Source organism: Artemia sp. Qi Xiang Cuo, chromosome 2 (assembly GCF_049724085.1).
Source record: "Artemia sp. Qi Xiang Cuo chromosome 2, ASM4972408v1, whole genome shotgun sequence".
NCBI classification, from domain to species: domain Eukaryota; kingdom Metazoa; phylum Arthropoda; class Branchiopoda; order Anostraca; family Artemiidae; genus Artemia; species Artemia sp. Qi Xiang Cuo.
This window is the reverse complement of record NC_142795.1, coordinates 4,694,079-4,711,725: the sequence shown is the minus strand read 5'-3', so window position 1 is coordinate 4,711,725 and position 17,647 is coordinate 4,694,079. Positions and strand designations below refer to the sequence as shown.

Sequence of the window (17,647 nt, the reverse complement as noted above, 5' to 3'; positions counted from 1 at the left end):
TGGTTTTTCATGTGTTCTCCATTTTGTCAAGGATAGGCTCAATTTTCCGCGTTTTCTTCTTTTTCAATTAAAGATAACTTGCTCATCAAGTTCAAAAATGCCATGCAACTCCTTTATTATTAAGGTAGCCAGCAGGGGGAGCCCTTGTCAGGAAATTCTGTTTTTCCTTCGCCATTGTCCAAAATATCCCGTATCTAGTAACGGTTTCATAATTCATAAGAAGTTAGTTTACTAATTCCTTGAGTTTACCTTTCCTCTTTTCCGAGTCCGTCCCTTTTATCTCACTTCATCCTGTCAACAGGCTTCGTCGAGATTCAATATACGTTTTCTCTTTTGGGACTCTGGCTTCCATTAGCAGGGCTTTCAATGCAATATTAAATTTTGGATGAGCCTCAGACTTACTCAGCTTGCTAAAAGGATTAGGATTTTATAAGAGTTAAAAGTCATAACGTGATTCCAACCAGGAAGTCCTCTAATTTTGTTTGAAAGATCCTGGCAGAAATTTAGTCCTCTAAGACGCATAATATCTTCTCTTCTTTCATTTTTTTCTTTTTTGTTTGCAGGACTAAAAATCAGAAAATACTAGTTATTTTTTTGCTTGGTTGAGTTAAAGGCAAGTTGTTAAAACTTAATATTACTAAAACTATGAACCTAATAACCGTATCAGGCCAATTAAAGCAGAATTGGCCCTTCGACTATATTTGCAAATAAAAACCGATCAATGATACGAACATTAATTGATATCAAATAGCATTACAAATATTGACACAAATTAAGATTGACTAGAGTCAGAAACAAAAAATTGGAATTGAGGGTTGTGGCAGCTCCTTCACACCTAGGGAAATTTATGCTTGCTTCTAGCTTTAGCGTTGCTATTTTCTTTCAAGTGAAAAATTTAGTTTTCAAGTTAAAAAAGATATTTTCAAGTTAAAAAAGATATTAAAAAAGAGATTATTTTCAAGTTAAAAAAGATATTATATTTTTTTATAATTCAGGTAAATTAAATTCTTTGAAAATTCAATGTTTTTTCTTACACTCTGAGGGTGGAGGGGCTGTTATTTCCCCAAATACCACTCTCAACGCTAATGTGCTTAAAATTATTTGTTTCGTTTCATTTAATTACATAATGGTAAGTGTTTGATTTCTTCTTTTAAACTGGATCAAACACATTACCTGGAATATTTTCTAATTTTGCACCTGCAAAAGGTTTTTACGTCCGTTGGTCAACGAAGGGGTCCTGAAAGTTTGAATCCGATCGGACAAAAAGGCTATTTGGCCTTTTTTAAGCCTATTTTTGGCTCAAATAAATAACTATTTTTTGTTCATTTTTTATGTGTTTTTTAACTTTTTTTGTACCCCCCCCCCTAAAAAAAAAACCACAAAAAAGTCCTGGATACGGCTCTAGAGATTGTACATCAATTTCTACCTCCGCCCTCCTCTCGTCTCTCCCTTAGCACTAGGCTAAATCTGTTTTCAAACAGTTCGGTGGTAACGAACTGTAAGTAAGGAGCGACCCGGCTCAATGGTAACCGAAACTGTAGAGAACGAAATTTTGATACCAATAGATACATCAAAAGAATCAGATTTTCATGCTGATTTCAAATATATTATTTTCATCAAGTTTAGTCCTACTCATCAAAAGTTACGCGCCTGAGAAAATTTGGCTGATTTTCGAAAAAAGAAGGAAAGACCCCCTAAAAGTTATAGAACCTTGATGAAAACCGCACCATCATATTCATCGTATGAGAGAACCCTGCTGCGGAGGTTTCAAGCTCCTATCTACAAAAATGTGGAATTTTGTATTTTATTTTTGCGTGTTTATTTTGTTATTATTTTTTTTCCTAGGGGTGATCGTATCGACCCATTGGTCCTACAATATCGTGAGAGGGCTCATTCGAACGGAAATTAAAAGTTCTAGTGCCATTTTTAAGTGACCAAAAAAATGAAGGGCTACTAGGCCCCCTCCTACGCTCATTTTTCCCCAGAGTCACCCGATCAAAATTTTGAGATAGCCATTTTGTTCAGCATGGTCGAAAATATGATAACTATGTCTTTCAGGATGACTTAATCCCCCAAAGTCCCCGGTGGGAGGGCTGAAAGTTATGAACTTTACCCAATGTTAACATATAGTATTGGTTATTGGGAAGTATACAGACGTTTTCAGAGGGGATTTTTTCTGGTAATGGGGGGGGAGTGGGTCGGGGGTTATGTGGGAGGATCTTACCATGAAGGAAGTTTTCATGGGAGAAAGGACATTGCTATGAAGGAGCTCCGGATTTCCCAGCATTATTTAAATAAAGATCAGAAATTATATATATAAAAAACAAGTTATTTAACTGAAAGTAAGGAGCAACATCAAAACTTAAAACGACAGAAAACATTACGTATATGATTGGGTTCATCCCCTAGTCAATACCTCTCTCTTTAAGCCAAAGATTATTTAGTACTTTCATAAGAGCTATTTATTCTAATTAACGGCATTTGTGATTAAGGGGTCATTTTTAAAGAATTGGAACAAAATTTGAACTTTAGCTTAATGAGCAAGGTATTGACTAGGGGGCGAACCCTCTAATAAACGTATTAAGAATATAAGAATATAGAGGTTCGTTACGTAAGTTACGTATTTTTATTACTAATAAAAACGTTCGTAAAGAAAATTAACAGGTTTCGCGGAAGCCATTTAACCAAATAAAAGTAAAATTAATATTCAATTTTTTTTTAGTTATTTATGTACGGTGAGCCAAAATCAAAACCTGCATTAATTCAAAAACGTTCAAAAATTAAATAAAAAAAACAAGTTTTTTTTAACTTAAAGTAAGGAATGACGTTAAAATTTAAAACGAACAGAAATTACTCCGTATATGTAAAAATTTATACTGGGTTACGTAGAACTTGATATCTGATGTTGGATTTGTCATGCTTGATTTGATAGAAAACAACCACTTAAACCCGAAAATACCTCCAAATTGAAATTCCGATTTTCCCCTTTCAAGGGGAGTTTCGGGTAGATGTGCAAGGGGGATTTGAGGGCATTTTATTGTGTGGTTAACTTAATTTTTCTGAACAAATGCATTTGTACAGAAGATTCAGAGAAAGCTGTAAAAAAATCCTGTTATAATTTCCCCAAAGTCAAGCCATATTTTTCTTCCGCCATTTTGAATGTGTGGTATAACCAATAATAGAAGTTAAAGCAATGCTTTTTTTTAGCTTAAAGTGTAAGATTAGGATTCCATATAAGTTTATTCAACTGGATTTTTAAATTGGTATGAAATCAAGATTGTGGTTTCCAAAAGATTGAAAACATAGATGCCTTTTTTCTTTTAGTTCTCTTCCATCTTTTTCTTAGAATCTCTTATGCTTGTAAGATTTTTTATCAGGTGACTTAGATAGACTCCAATTAAAATCTGCTTCTGAGGATATTTTATCCCATGGGAAAGGCTTTTACGAGTTTGAAAATAATCCCTTTTATAGAGTTAGTATTCTAATAATTCTGGTGGTTAGGTTAATCAAAATCCACTAAATGCAAACATTGTTGGCAACAGTAAATATATTTTAAATTAGGAGGGGGAGGAGGCCGAAAAAGGAAACTATTCTCTTATGCTACTTCAAATTAACATTCAAGATCTTTCCTCGTTGATTATTCATTTAGGACAGTTTGTTTTGGATGAACAAGCTGGTGTTGTTGGCCAGGGGCGTCGTTACAGCGAGGGAGGGGGGGGGGCAGTTGCCCTCCCCAATAATTTGGAAAAAGTAATTGTTATATGGCCTACTCCCCTTGACTAATCAAATATGGACCCCTCTTGTCCCCCTCCTCTATAAAAAGGCCGGAGATTCGCCCCTGATCTTGGCTTGTGTGGGAAGTTTTGAAAACGGTCGTGAGACGGTTTGTGAGGCATAATAAGGTACGTCTGTAATTCGAGCTTTTACTTTCCATCAGATTAAAATTCAATGTCTCATTCTGGTAGGAGTTTATGATTAAACTCCAGGAACCCTCAAAACAAGCATTTAAGGTTAGAATTGTTTACCTTTTTTGAGAAGTCCTTGGCTTAAAATAAAGACGATGGAGCAACTTTAAAATTTTTTTTTTTTATAAAATTACACCATGATAAAACTTAATTTTAGACAGGAAACACCTTATCTTAAAATGGCATTTCTTATTCAAATGTGCTTCTTAATTTGAATTCCGTGAAACGTGAATTTTTCTTATAGATAATCTGATAATAATAACCTAGTTTTTATAATCAATTCCTTCCTAGTTTGCGATAAAAAAAGGTCAGCCCTTCAACATAATGCTAATATAATCAGTTTGGGGAAGATTTTTTCTTACATAGAAAACAGGAACAAAAAATCAGTTTACTCTCACCAGTCAAACACAGCACTACTCTTTGAACCCGCAACTCCGCAAGTTTTGATAAATGTAAGTACAACTTACTTCCTACTGTACTAAGGTGATGCTTTAAAACTTAGACCTTTTGACGTTGCTAAGGCGTTGCTTTTCTTCCGGAGGGGAATTGTACGTCGAAGTTCCAACTTCAATTTAGCATAGCTGAGAACCTTCATACAGAAGGTTTAATCCTCTATCACCGAAAATGCGAAATGTCTTATATTTTGCAAGAAGAATGGTCATGGTTGTATGTTCGCCTATTTGGTAACATTGTAGAGGTATAGGTTCTTTCAAGAAAATAAGCAATATCATTAGATTTCGTATTTTGTTATCTTTCCAAATATGGTCGCATTTTTGGCAATGAACCGCCTGATAGTCCTAAATATAGTCTTAGGATACTTAACAATTAAATTGTTACTTTATAATATGCAGCATGTTCCTAATATTTAACGTGTTCCTAATGATCTTTCGAAATGTATACCAATGTTTTTTAGTACGACAACATATGTTATGATATGTATGTCCTTTAGATCCTATGCCTAAATTTGGATAAAATCTGATATTTTTTTATTTCGTTCTTTTTTTGTTTTATTTTCATTTTCTTTGTTTTTAAACTTTAGAGAATGAATAATTCATTTTCTATCGAAACTATTGATTGATAAGACTTCTACTAAAAAAAGGCACTTCAGCAGAATTTTTGATGGAGGTAAAGAGTGCAATTCTTTAAGAAAGACTGCCCAAACACAAAAGCCACTGAATTTGAATGAACATTATATTTAAAGACCTTTAAAACTTTAGTAGAGAGTAAGGGTAGATTCTTTTATCAAGCAAAATATTTAAACAAGTATACATTAGTATATATATGGACACTAATTTGTGTAAGGCCACTGAAGCCACTGGATCTGAATGAACATTATTTTTAAAGACCTTGAAGACTTTAGTAAAGAATGAGGGTAGATTCTTTTATCAAGCAAAATATTTAAACAAGTATACATTAGTATATATATATGGACACTAATTTGTGTATGGCCACTGAAGCCACTGAATTTGAATGAACATTTTTTTTAAAGACCCTTAAGACTTTAGTAGAAAATGAGGGCAGATTCTTTTACCAAGCAAAATATTTAAACACGTATACATTAGTATATATATGGACACTAATTTGTGTATGGCCACTGAAGCCACTGAATTTGAATGAACATTTTTTTTAAAGACCTTTAAGACTTTAGTAGAGGATGAAGGTAGATTCTTTAATCAAGCAAAATATTTAAACAAGTATACATTAGTATATATATGGACACTAATTTGTGTATGGCCACTGAAGCCACTGAATTTGAATGAACATTTTTTTAAAAGACCTTTAAGACTTTAGTAGAGGATGAGGGTAGATTCTTTAATAAAGCAAAATATTTAAACAAGTATACATTAGTATATATATGGACACTAATTTGTGTATGGCCACTGAAGCCACTGAATTTGAATGAACATTTTTTTAAAGACCTTTAAGACTTTAGTAGAGGATGAGGGTAGATTCTTTAATCAAGCAAAATATTTAAACAAGTATACATTAGTATATATATGGACACTAATTTGTGTATAGCCACTGAAGCCACTGAATTTGAATGAACATTTTTTTTTAAAGACCTTTAAGAATTTAGTAGAGGATGAGGGTAGATTCTTTAATCAAGCAAAATATTTAAACAAGTATACATTAGTATATATATGGACACTAATTTGTGTATGGCCACTGAAGCCACTGAATTTGAATGAAAATTTTTTTAAAAGACCTTTAAGACTTTAGTAGAGGATGAGGGTAGATTCTTTAATCAAGCAAAATATTTAAACAAGTATACATTAGTATATATATATGGACACTAATTTGTGTATGGCCACTGAAGCCACTGAATTTGAATGAACATTTTTTTTAAAGACCCTTAAGACTTTAGTAGAAAATGAGGGCAGATTCTTTTACCAAGCAAAATATTTAAACACGTATACATTAGTATATATATGGACACTAATTTGTGTATGGCCACTGAAGCCACTGAATTTGAATGAACATTTTTTTAAAGACCTTGAAGACTTTAGTAGAGAATGAAGGTAGATTCTTTTATCAAGCAAAATATTTAAACCAGTATACATTAGTATATATATATGGACACTAATTTGTGTATGGCCACTGAAGCCACTGAATTTGAATGAACATTTTTTAAAAAGACCTTCAAGAATTTAGTAGATGATGAGGGTAGATTCTTTAATCAAGCAAAATATTTAAACAATTATACATTAGTATATATATGGACACTAATTTGTGTATGGCCACTGAAGCCACTGAATTTGAATGAACATTTTTTTAAAGACCTTTAAGACTTTAGTAGAGGATGAGGGTAGATTCTTTAATCAAGCAAAATATTTAAACAAGTATACATTAGTATATATATGGACACTAATTTGTGTATAGCCACTGAAGCCACTAATTTGAATGAACATTTTTTTAAAGACCCTTAAAAATTTAGTAAAGAATAAATGCAGATTCTTTTACCAATCAATATAGTTAAACAATTTCACATTAGTATATATATATGGACACTAATTTGTGTAAGGCCACTGAAGCCACTGGATTTGAATGAACATTATTTTTAAAGACCTTGAAGACTTTAGTAGAGGATGAGGGTAGATTCTTTAATCAAGCAAAATATTTAAACAGGTATACATTAGTATATATATATGGACACTAATTTGTGTATGGCCACTGAAGCCACTTAATTTGAATGAACATTTTTTTAAAGACCTTTAAGAATTTAGTAGAGGATGAATGTAGATTCTTTAATCAAGCAAAATATTTAAACAAGTATACATTATTATATATATTGACACTAATTTGTGTAAATCCACTTAAGCCACTTGCTCTTAATTAAAATTTTTTTTAAAGAACTTTAAAACTTTAGTAAAGAATAAAGGTAGATTCTTTTACAAAGCAAAAAATTTAAACAGTTATACATTAGTATATATATATGTACACTAATTTGTGTATGGCTTGTTTGAAATTTAACACAAGTCTTCTGCTTTTGGCTGAACTTCGCGGACTTTCTCGAAAAAGTTGAATAAAGTTCAACTTTTTTATGACAGCAATAATGTCAACAAAGCTATGTGAGAAAAACGGTTTATTAAATTTGTGGACAGCTTTATTGACTTTATTGACGCCGTAGGAGCCTCGCATAAAACTTAAATTGAATATGCAAATCAAGCTTAAAACAAAAATCACTACAAACAAGAGTTTGGCTACTGCCCCTTTCCCTAACTGTAAAAGCATAAAGCCTACTGTGTCATTGGCGCTTTACTGAAAGCTATGTGTCTTGAACAGTCTCGAAAAGCACTAATAAAATAGAAGTGAATATTTGATATATAATGATATTAATTACTGAAAAATCATCAGCTCAAGATTGTATTTCACTCTAATTTTCAGTTTATTTTCAATGTTGTATTAAATAAAAAAGAAAATATTTGTAATATGATTTGTTTTCAGTAAAGCGCGAATTAAAGAGTAGGCTTTGAACTTTTACAGCGGGTAGTAGCCAAACTTTTGTTCGTATTGAAAACTTTGTGTCTTGAAAGTCTTGGAAAAACTAATAAAATTAAACTAGATATTTGGCTAATAGTAATAATAATTGCTGAAAGCTCATAAGGTCAAATTTTATTTTATTTTCAATGTTGTAATAAGCACAAAAGAAAATATTTGCAATAGAATTCGTTTTCAGTAAAGTGCCAATAACGCAATATGCTTTTTACTTTTACAGTTAGGGAAGGGGATCGTAGCCAAACTCTTATTTGTAATGATTTTTTTCGTTTTAAGCTTGGTTTAGCATATTCAATTTAAGTTTTACTCATTTGATTGTTTGTTTGCTATGATTGTTTCTTTAATTGATGTTCCTTTTGGGTTTCATTTATTCTTTAATAGTAATCTCCGGTCGTTTTGAGTTTGAATTATTATAGATTTTTAATTTTCCCCATCTTAAGTTTAATTTGGCCTTGACTTTTCGTGAAAAACTTTAGGAATTTTTTTTTCATTTCATTTTTAACAATTTTAATAATTTTTAGTGATTCCAATAGTTTTGTTTTCGTTTCGATCCTCCGCCAGTTTCGAACGGTATCGGGCTCATATTTAGAATACACAAAATATTATTCTCAAAATAACATTTTCTTTAGCAATTGATTTACTAATGCAATTAATGTAATTGTTTACTAATTTTTTTTATTATTTAGAGTTTATATTAATTTCATTTACTGATTTAATTTGCTAATGCAATTTACTAATGCAATTGATTTCATTTGCCCTTCCTGAATCACTTACAAATGATAACTTTTTCTCACTAAGTAGTTTTTTGTTTATCAAAATACTGTTATATGTTTTTGTTTACTATGGGCCGTGATTACCTCTTTTGCAAGTTACTTCTGTCGCTACAATCCTGCAACCATGATTCAAGCTTCAAGACAGCCAATGGTTATTTTCTTATTTTTGATATATTTCCCAATGATTATTCAATAATTTCTAATTACGCGGAATAAAATAACAGGTAAAGAAGAAAACAATATACCCCCAAAAACGAACGTTAGCCACTAACCCAAAATCTAAGGACTAACGATGTTCTCAATAAAAATCTAGACAAGCCACTAAGTTTCATTCAAAGGAAAAATAATAAAGCAGAAAAATTGATCACATTTGTCTAATTTCAAATAAAGCCTGTTTAGCAGAGGATATTTTAGATCTGAGGGGTCGAGAGTTCGCATTATGTTGTGAATGTGGAGGTGACGTAGAATTTATTTTGGGAATGAATAAAATATCAGATTCTCGTCTGAAAAAAAAAATAAAGAGTCACTAATTTTAGAATCGCCTTTATCAATAAGTTCGTGGTACTGAACTAAAAGTAAGGACCGATTTGACTCAATAGTAACCAAAATTCTAAAAAACAGAATTTCGATATCAATAGATGCATCAAAATAATCAATTTATTAGGCTCATTCTAAATATAGGCTACAAGATTCATCAAGTTTAATATTACCCATCAAAAGCTACGAACCCGAGAAAAATTTGTCTGGTTTTCAAAAAAGGGGGAAACACCCCCAACCAGTCAAAGATTATTAATGAGAATTACACCATCACATTCAGCGTGTCAGAGAACCTTACTGTAGACGTTTCAAACTCCTATTAAATAAAACCAAACACATTTTTTTAACTGAAAGTAAGGAACGACGTTAAACCTTAAAATGAACAGAAATTATTCCGTATATGAAAGGGGCTGTCCCCTCCTCAACGCCTCGCTCTTTGCGCTAAAGCTTTTAATTGTTAAAAAAAATAGAGTTGTGAGAAAGTCAAACTTAAGCGTAAAGAGCCAGGCGTTGAGGAGGGGATAGCCCCTTTCATATACGGAATAAATTCTGTTCGTTTTAAGTTTTAACGTCGTTCCTTACTTTCAGTTAAAAAAGCTTGTCTTTTTAATTTAATTTCTGAACGTTTTTGAATTAATGAAGGTTTTGATATTGGCTCACCGTACATGAATAATTAAAACAAAATTTGCATATTAATTTACTTTCATTTTGTTAAATGGCTTTCTCGAAACTTGTTTAATTTTATTTGCGAACGTTTTTATTTGTAATACATATACGTAACTTACGAATTAACTTACGTAACGAACTTCTATATTCATAGATTTTTAATACATATACTAGAGGGCTCGCCCCCTAGTCAATACCTTGCTCTTTACGCTAAAGTTCGAATTTTGTTCCAATTCTTTAAAAATTACCTCTTAATCACAAAGGCCGTTAATTAGAATAAATAGCTATTATGAAAGTACTAAGAAATCTTTGGCTTAAAGAGCAAGGTATTGACTAGGGGGTGAACCCAATCATATACGTAATATTTTCTGTTCCTTTTAAGTTTTGATGTTGCTCCTTACTTTAAGTTGAAAACTTGTTTTTTTATATTTAATTTCTGATCTTTTTCTTTAATAATGATGGGAAATCCGGCGCCCCCTTCATAGCAATGTCCCTTTCCCAATGAAAACTTCCTTTAATTGAAAGATCCTCCCATATAACCCCCCGCCCCCCCCCCACCTACCAGAAAAAATCCCTCCTGAAAACGTCTGTATAATTCCCAATAACCAATGCTATATGTCAACATTGGGTAAAGTTCATAACTTTCAGCCCTCCCTCTGGGGACTTCGGGGTATTAAGTCATCCTAAAAGACATAGTTATCATATTGTTGATCATGCTATCTCAAAAGATAGCAGAGCCTGAGATAGCCTGAACAAAACGGCTATCTTAAAATTTTGATCGGGTGACTTTGGGGAAAAAATGAGCATTCGATGGGGGCTAACTGCCCTCCATTTTTCCAGTCACTTAAAAAGGGCACTAGAGCTTTTAATTTCCGCTCGAATGAGCCCTCCCACGATATTCTAGGACCACTGGGTCGATACGATCACCCCTGAAAAAAACAAACAAAAAAAACAAACAAATAAACGCGCATCCGTGATCTTTCTTCTGGCAAAAAATGGAAAATTCCACATTTTTGTAGACAGGTGTTTGAAACCTCTACAGTAGAGTTCCCCCCTTTTTTCTAAAATCAGCCAAATTTTCTCAGGCGCGTAACTTTTGATGGGTAAGACTAAACTTGATGAAACTTATATATTTGAAATCAGCATTAAAATTTGATTCTTTGATGTATCTATCGGTATCAAATTCCGTTTTTTAGAGTTTAGGTTACCATTGAGCCGGGTCACTCCTTACTTACAGTTCGTTACCACGAACTGTTTGATATACAAAAATGTGGCATTATGCATTTTTAGCTGGTAGAAAAAGATCACGATCTTTTTCTTTGCTAGAGAAAAAGTGATTCTTTGCTGGAGTAAGATCACGGATGCATGTTTATTTGTTGGTGTTTTTTTCCTCAGGGGGTGTTCGTATCGGAATAATGATCCTAGAAGATTGGAAAAGAGTGCGTTCTAACGGAAATAAACATTTCTAGTGCCCTTTTTAAGTGACTAAGAGATTTGAGGTCAAATAGCCCTCCTGCCTCGACCCTTTTCCCCAAAAGCTATACAATCAAAATTTGAGATAGCTATTTTGATCAGCGTAGATGAGACGTCTAATAGCTATTCCCTTAGGGGAACATAACCCCCCTCCCCGACACCCCGATGGGAGAGGCCTGTAAGCTATGAAAAATACCTATTGTTTACATGTAGAATGTGATATTGGGAAGTATAAAGAAATTTTTTGGGTGGGTGGACTTTGTGCTTCTGGTAGGTTGCCATGGGAGAATTTTCCGGGGGTGAGCTATCCACGGGAAATTTTAAACTGGGGGGATTTGAAAAGAATTCCTGTATGAAATTCTTTTTATTTGCCTTGCTAAATACCTTGCTCCTTATGCTAAAGTTGGACTATTTCTCCCTATTTTTAAGAACGGCCGTTAAATTTGACAAGGGACATTAATTTAGAACAGAAAGCTTCTTTAAAAGTGCTAAAAAGTCTAGGATAAAGAACAAGCTATTGAGGAGGAGGAACAACATTTCAATGTTGCTCCCTACTTATAGTTGAAAAAACTAGTATAGCCTACTGGTTCATTATGCGGGCACCGCTATATACTGTATCAAGGAAACGAGAGACGAAACCCGCCAAACGGGTATTTCAATAGAGAAATGGACTGCAAAGCGTGGTTTTCATTGCGTTTACGATATTTAAACTGTTGTTTTTGGGGTTTGGGGAGAGGGAAAAAGGTACCTAGGTTAGGTTTGGTTACATGTTTAATATATGCTATGCTTTACCCCCACCCCACCCAATGTGCAAATATACAGCCCAAATTTGTTTCTAAACTATTATATATTCATCCTATTTTATTTCATTAGCATTAACCAAACTTGAGTTCTTTCGCGGTGCCCGCATAATGTACCAGTACCAAAACTAGTTTTTCTTGTTTTCCCTGTTGATAGCCAAACTTAAATTTTGATATTTATGTATTTCCAACATATCTCTGTATTGAATTGTCGTAATCAGCATTAATTTAATTTAGATTTTTCTTATTTACTAAATCTGTAATCCTTCTATTAGAAGGATTTTATCCCTATTTGAACTTTTATTTATCGTCATGGAAAGGCAGTGTGGTCTTCGAAATTATCACAAAAATAGGAAAAGGGCACCTTGTTCCTCGCCACTGGCTGGGGGGTAAGAACCCTTGTCCCTGTTCCTCACCATGCTCCATAGTGTCATATACTTGCCATATAGTGCAACTTCCTAGCTCAAATAATCCGAGACTAACAACACCTATTCAAAAATGTCGAGAACTTGTAATGGCATATTACCCAATTTGGGTCAGCACTCAACAGCACCCAATTTGGGCCAGCACTCAACCCCGATTCAGTGTAGTGGTGTAGTGTTCATGATATAATTATAAATGTTTTAGCCCTCAAAGGTCATAGACAGGGCCGGGTAAAGGACGATTGGAGCAAATGGGTCCAATTGGGCCCGCGTTTAAAGGACCCCGTCTTACCATCTAAATGAACAAAAAATATTTTGAAATTTACAGTAAACTGTTACGATAAGGGATAATTTATGAATCATTCAAATAATTACAAATCTAATCATTTCAAGTCTGCACTGCTGGATGATATTTATAAATGTATTTTTTAGTATATAATATTTATGCTTTTAAGATATATACATAACTGATATCTTCAAATTTATTGAATTTAATTGAGATAGATCTACATTACAGAAATTTTGCAGTACGTACGTAAACTCCTATGCATGTATATATTATTTAAATATTTAATATATATATAGAGAGGGCCCCGCAAACAATCTAATTGGTCCCCGCACCTATTCGATCAGGGTCTGGTTGTAGGTTCAGTCCATACGCGTACAAAATTTTTTTCAGTAGGGAGGATAGTAAAGAAAATGAGCAGGGGGAATGGTCAAAAACGCATTTTATTTGAATAAGAAATATTGAGAAATTCAGAATTTCCGCGAGGAACAGAGACCCTAGGCTCTCTCCCTACATAAGTCTCCTGGCGGGAGAATCCCCTCTTTCGGACCTCATTTTGAAATGCAAGGTCAATTAAGAAAATTAAAGACGAAATAAAAGATAGAAGCAGTATGCTGGGTTGGTAATGGCTGAATTCTTTGTATTTGATCGCGTTGACCTTTTAAAGTCTATTGATTTATTTTAGAGTGCCTTTAAAATATACATTAAAAATGTCTCGCTGCTCCAAAGTCTGAAAATATACATATAACCAAAAGGCTAATGTGCTACACACCACATTGTATATGATAAATAAAATAACTGCATGGCATAATACAACCAAATTTTATGGCTTTGCCTGATATATAAAACCTTAAAGATTCTTTAATACCCTTTGCTTTGATTATTCAAAATTTCTTTCTTTTCTTTCTAGATTTTAACAAATAACTTAAACATGTCTGGCAGATCTACAACGCCCATCACTCAGCGATTCTACAAGGCGCAGAGCACCAATGATCTCATGGGGGTCCTTGATAGTGGAGACAGTGCTGAAGCTGAAAATATTTGGACATTCGAATGTGCGTGGGAGGTAGTGAACAAAGTCGGTGGAATATATACAGTTATTCGGTCGAAGACTGGGATATCTGTTGAAGAGATGGGGAATAGATATGTACTGATGGGTCCATACAAAAAACAATTTGCTCAAACAGAAGTCGAGGAATTTGAGTTTTCTCAGGGCCCACTATACGACACGGTCATAAAGCTGAGAGACATAGGTTTTAGAATTCACACGGGCAGTTGGTTAGTGGATGGTAATCCTTTAGTATTGTTATTTGATATCACTTCCATATCCCATAACTTGAATAATTATAAGCAAGAACTGTTCGACAAAAGCGGGATTGGGCTTCCTGATAATGATACTGAGTCAAACGATTGTGTTTTGTTTGGGTTCATGGTAGCCCAGTTTATTGCTGATTTTAACCATTTCGCTAATAAGGACGTTGAGATAGCCCCAAAAATTGTATGCCATTTTCACGAGTGGCTGTCGGGAATTGGACTCATCATGACTCGACTATGGAATTTAAAAGTGTCTACTGTTTTTACGACACACGCCACCCTTCTTGGACGATATTTATGTGCCGGTAGTATTGACTTTTACAACAGTTTAGATAAATTTGATATTGACGCCGAAGCTGGTAAACGTCAGATATATCACCGCTATTGCATTGAAAGGGCTGCGACTCATCAAGCAAACATTTTCACAACTGTGTCTGAGATCACAGGCATAGAAGCGGAGCATCTTCTAAAAAGAAAACCGGACATAATAACCCCCAATGGGCTTAATGTGAAGAAATTTAGTGCACTACACGAATTTCAAAATTTACACGCCGTAAACAAAGAGAAAATACACGACTTTGTTCGTGGACATTTCCATGGTTATCACGATTTTGACCTTGACAAAACATTATATTTTTTTATTGCTGGTAGATACGAATTTGGCAATAAGGGAGCTGATTTGTTTATAGAAGGATTAGCACGACTTAACCACATGATAAAAGAATCTGGTTCGGATAAGACAGTTGTTGCTTTTTTAATATTTCCAACTCGTACAAATAACTATAATGTTGAAAGTCTTCGAGGACAAGCAATTGCAAAAAGTCTACGGGACACAGTTCATGTTGTTCAGCAGGATATTGGAAAAAGGATGTATGATGCTTGTCTTAGTGGCAAACTACCAGATAGCGAAGAACTTCTCTTAAAGGATGACATTGTCAAGCTGAAACGATGCCTTTTTGCAAGCCACCGCTCCACCTTACCCCCGATCACAACCCATAATGTAGTTGATGACCATGGGGATCCTGTCCTTTATAACCTGAGAAGATGTCAACTGTTCAATAATAGAAGCGATCGAGTAAAAGTGGTTTTTCACCCCGAATTTCTTTCGTCTAGTAATCCTCTTTTTGGATTAGACTATGAAGATTTTGTCCGAGGCTGTCACTTAGGAGTCTTTCCGAGCTACTATGAGCCATGGGGATATACGCCCGCGGAGTGCACAGTGATGGGTATCCCATCTGTGACCACAAACCTTTCAGGGTTTGGCTGTTTTATGGATGATCACGTTGCAGATCCAACCAGCTATGGAATTTATATTGTAGATCGCCGTTTCATTGGTCTTGATGATTCAATCTCACAACTGGCTTCGTATATGCATGACTTTGTACGCTTAAATCGTCGGCAACGAATAATTCAGCGCAATCGTACGGAACGTCTAAGTGACCTTCTCGACTGGAGAACCCTTGCAATTTATTACAGAAGAGCAAGGATGCTGGCTCTCCATGAAGTCTTCCCTGAACTGATAATTGAAAATGAAAACGGTGTTAAACACATCAAATACCCTCGCCCTATATCAGAACCCCCTTCACCCACTTCTTCAAGAGCCACTACTCCTGCTCCTTGTCATTAAAACTGAGTTGATGATGAGCGAGCTTGAAGAGCTAAGGTATAAAGATATCAAAAAGGTTGCTTCATTGATTTATGTGGAAATATTCCTCATACCTGGCCCTCAGTAACCCTGATGAAGGTTTGCACGCAATTCACGCTGCAATGTTGGTTAAAGTTTTGAATCTCAGTAACACACACTTTTTAAAGAAACGAAATAATGATTTTTATATCCCAAGTGGACGAAAAATTACTTTGCGTCTGATAGAATTTCTTAATGACAGTAGCATTGCATAGCAAAAAAATTTCATTGTAACAATAAATTTAGCATCCAATGAGAGCCAAACATTATGCAATGGGTTCTAGCATTTGGTCATATAATGGGATTTGGTCAGTATCATTTAAATACCTATGTATATTCTTGGAAATCTAAACTCTAAACTGTCGAATTAATCAAATAAAGGGAATATGATCTATATTTTCAATTTTTTAAGGAAATACATTGTAAATAAAACTTAAGATTTTATGAGAGGGAGGACTGCTAGAATTTTGATCGTTCTTTTGTATTTTTTCTCCCATTGCTCAAAACGTTAATAAAAACTACCCCCAACGGAAACTTTCAGATTCCTTTGTGGGAGGAGCTTGCAATAATATATACATCAAAATTAAACTACCCCTGATGCAAATTCTTTGCCCCTCCGGAGCTTTCAATGTCATATGATCACCTAGATTTTTACTTAATCTTTTGATTAAACTATCAACCCCGTTCACGCTTTTAGCAGACTTAGTTTTTGAACTTTCCACAAAGTTACTTATGTGTGATTTTTGTTGTTGTTTACGTTTTAATTTTTAGTGCTTTTTTTGCTCTGTTAATAGTCATTTAGGAATTACTTTTATTAAACGTTTATTTATTACTATCTGTTTATTTATTTTCAAGCTTTTGTTTAGTTTCATTTGCTATAGTAAAATATGGTAATTAAACCAATCTTCGTACGATCCATGTTAAAAACTGTTAACACAAACGTCATAAGCATGTTTCCAACTACAAATATGTTAAATAAATAATTTTTTTTCCGTTACCTGGATTTAGAACGACAATTTTCTCTTCGAACCTCTTAGTAATAGGCTACCTCTGCTTCAGGTATTTTTCAAGTAATTTTACACCGATTTTTGAGGTGACGGGGCTGCGGTATTTCAATTAATGGGAGTTCAGAACTATCTTAGAGAGCTCTTGGGAAAAATTCAAAAACTTAAAAGGACAGAAACATATTTTGGACGGAGCTGTACTTTGTACTTTGAGGGACTTTACTTTGAGTAATATTCGGTGAGGAGATGGAATCTTCTATGGAGGGAAGCTGGATTTTTCGGCGTTATTTTAAAAACGATCAGAAATTAAATGAAAACAAATTAATTTTCTTAAGTAAAAGTAAGGAGCAACATTGAAACTCATAAAGAGCCCTCTACTCACACCTCCAAAATTTCAAGAGTTTTAATTTTGTTCCATTATATTTTATATTTTTTTAAGGATATCTTAGTGCAAAATGTTTTCTGAACGAAATAATGCAATAACAAAATTAATTCTTCATCGCATAAGAAAAACTATTTTCATTGTTTTTTTTTAGTTGCTTCCATCATAACCACAAATATACTCGTCTGTCTTCATTTTCTTCGGAAATCTTTTCATGATTGTTGTTTGTTAAAATCAAGCTTATTCAAAATTTTTGACCTTTACCAAAAAATCAAGAGAATCAAAAATAACTAATGACATAATCGTAAGTTTTCTTGTGACCCTTTATCAGTTTTAATCATATGG

At 33.8% G+C, this 17,647-nt stretch overlaps 1 protein-coding gene across 1 annotated transcript in view; it reads left to right on the top strand.

Moving 5' to 3' along the window:
* Positions 1 to 16,742, top strand: part of LOC148954822 (glycogen [starch] synthase-like) — a 161,739-nt gene extending 144,997 nt beyond the window's left edge. The window contains exon 3 of the mRNA XM_089098795.1: positions 13,829 to 16,742. Coding sequence (XP_088954921.1) covers positions 13,829 to 15,859 — 2,031 coding nt within the window. The 3' untranslated portion in view covers positions 15,860 to 16,742. The remainder of the gene's footprint in view (positions 1 to 13,828) is intronic.
* Positions 16,743 to 17,647: the final 905 nt, after the last annotated feature.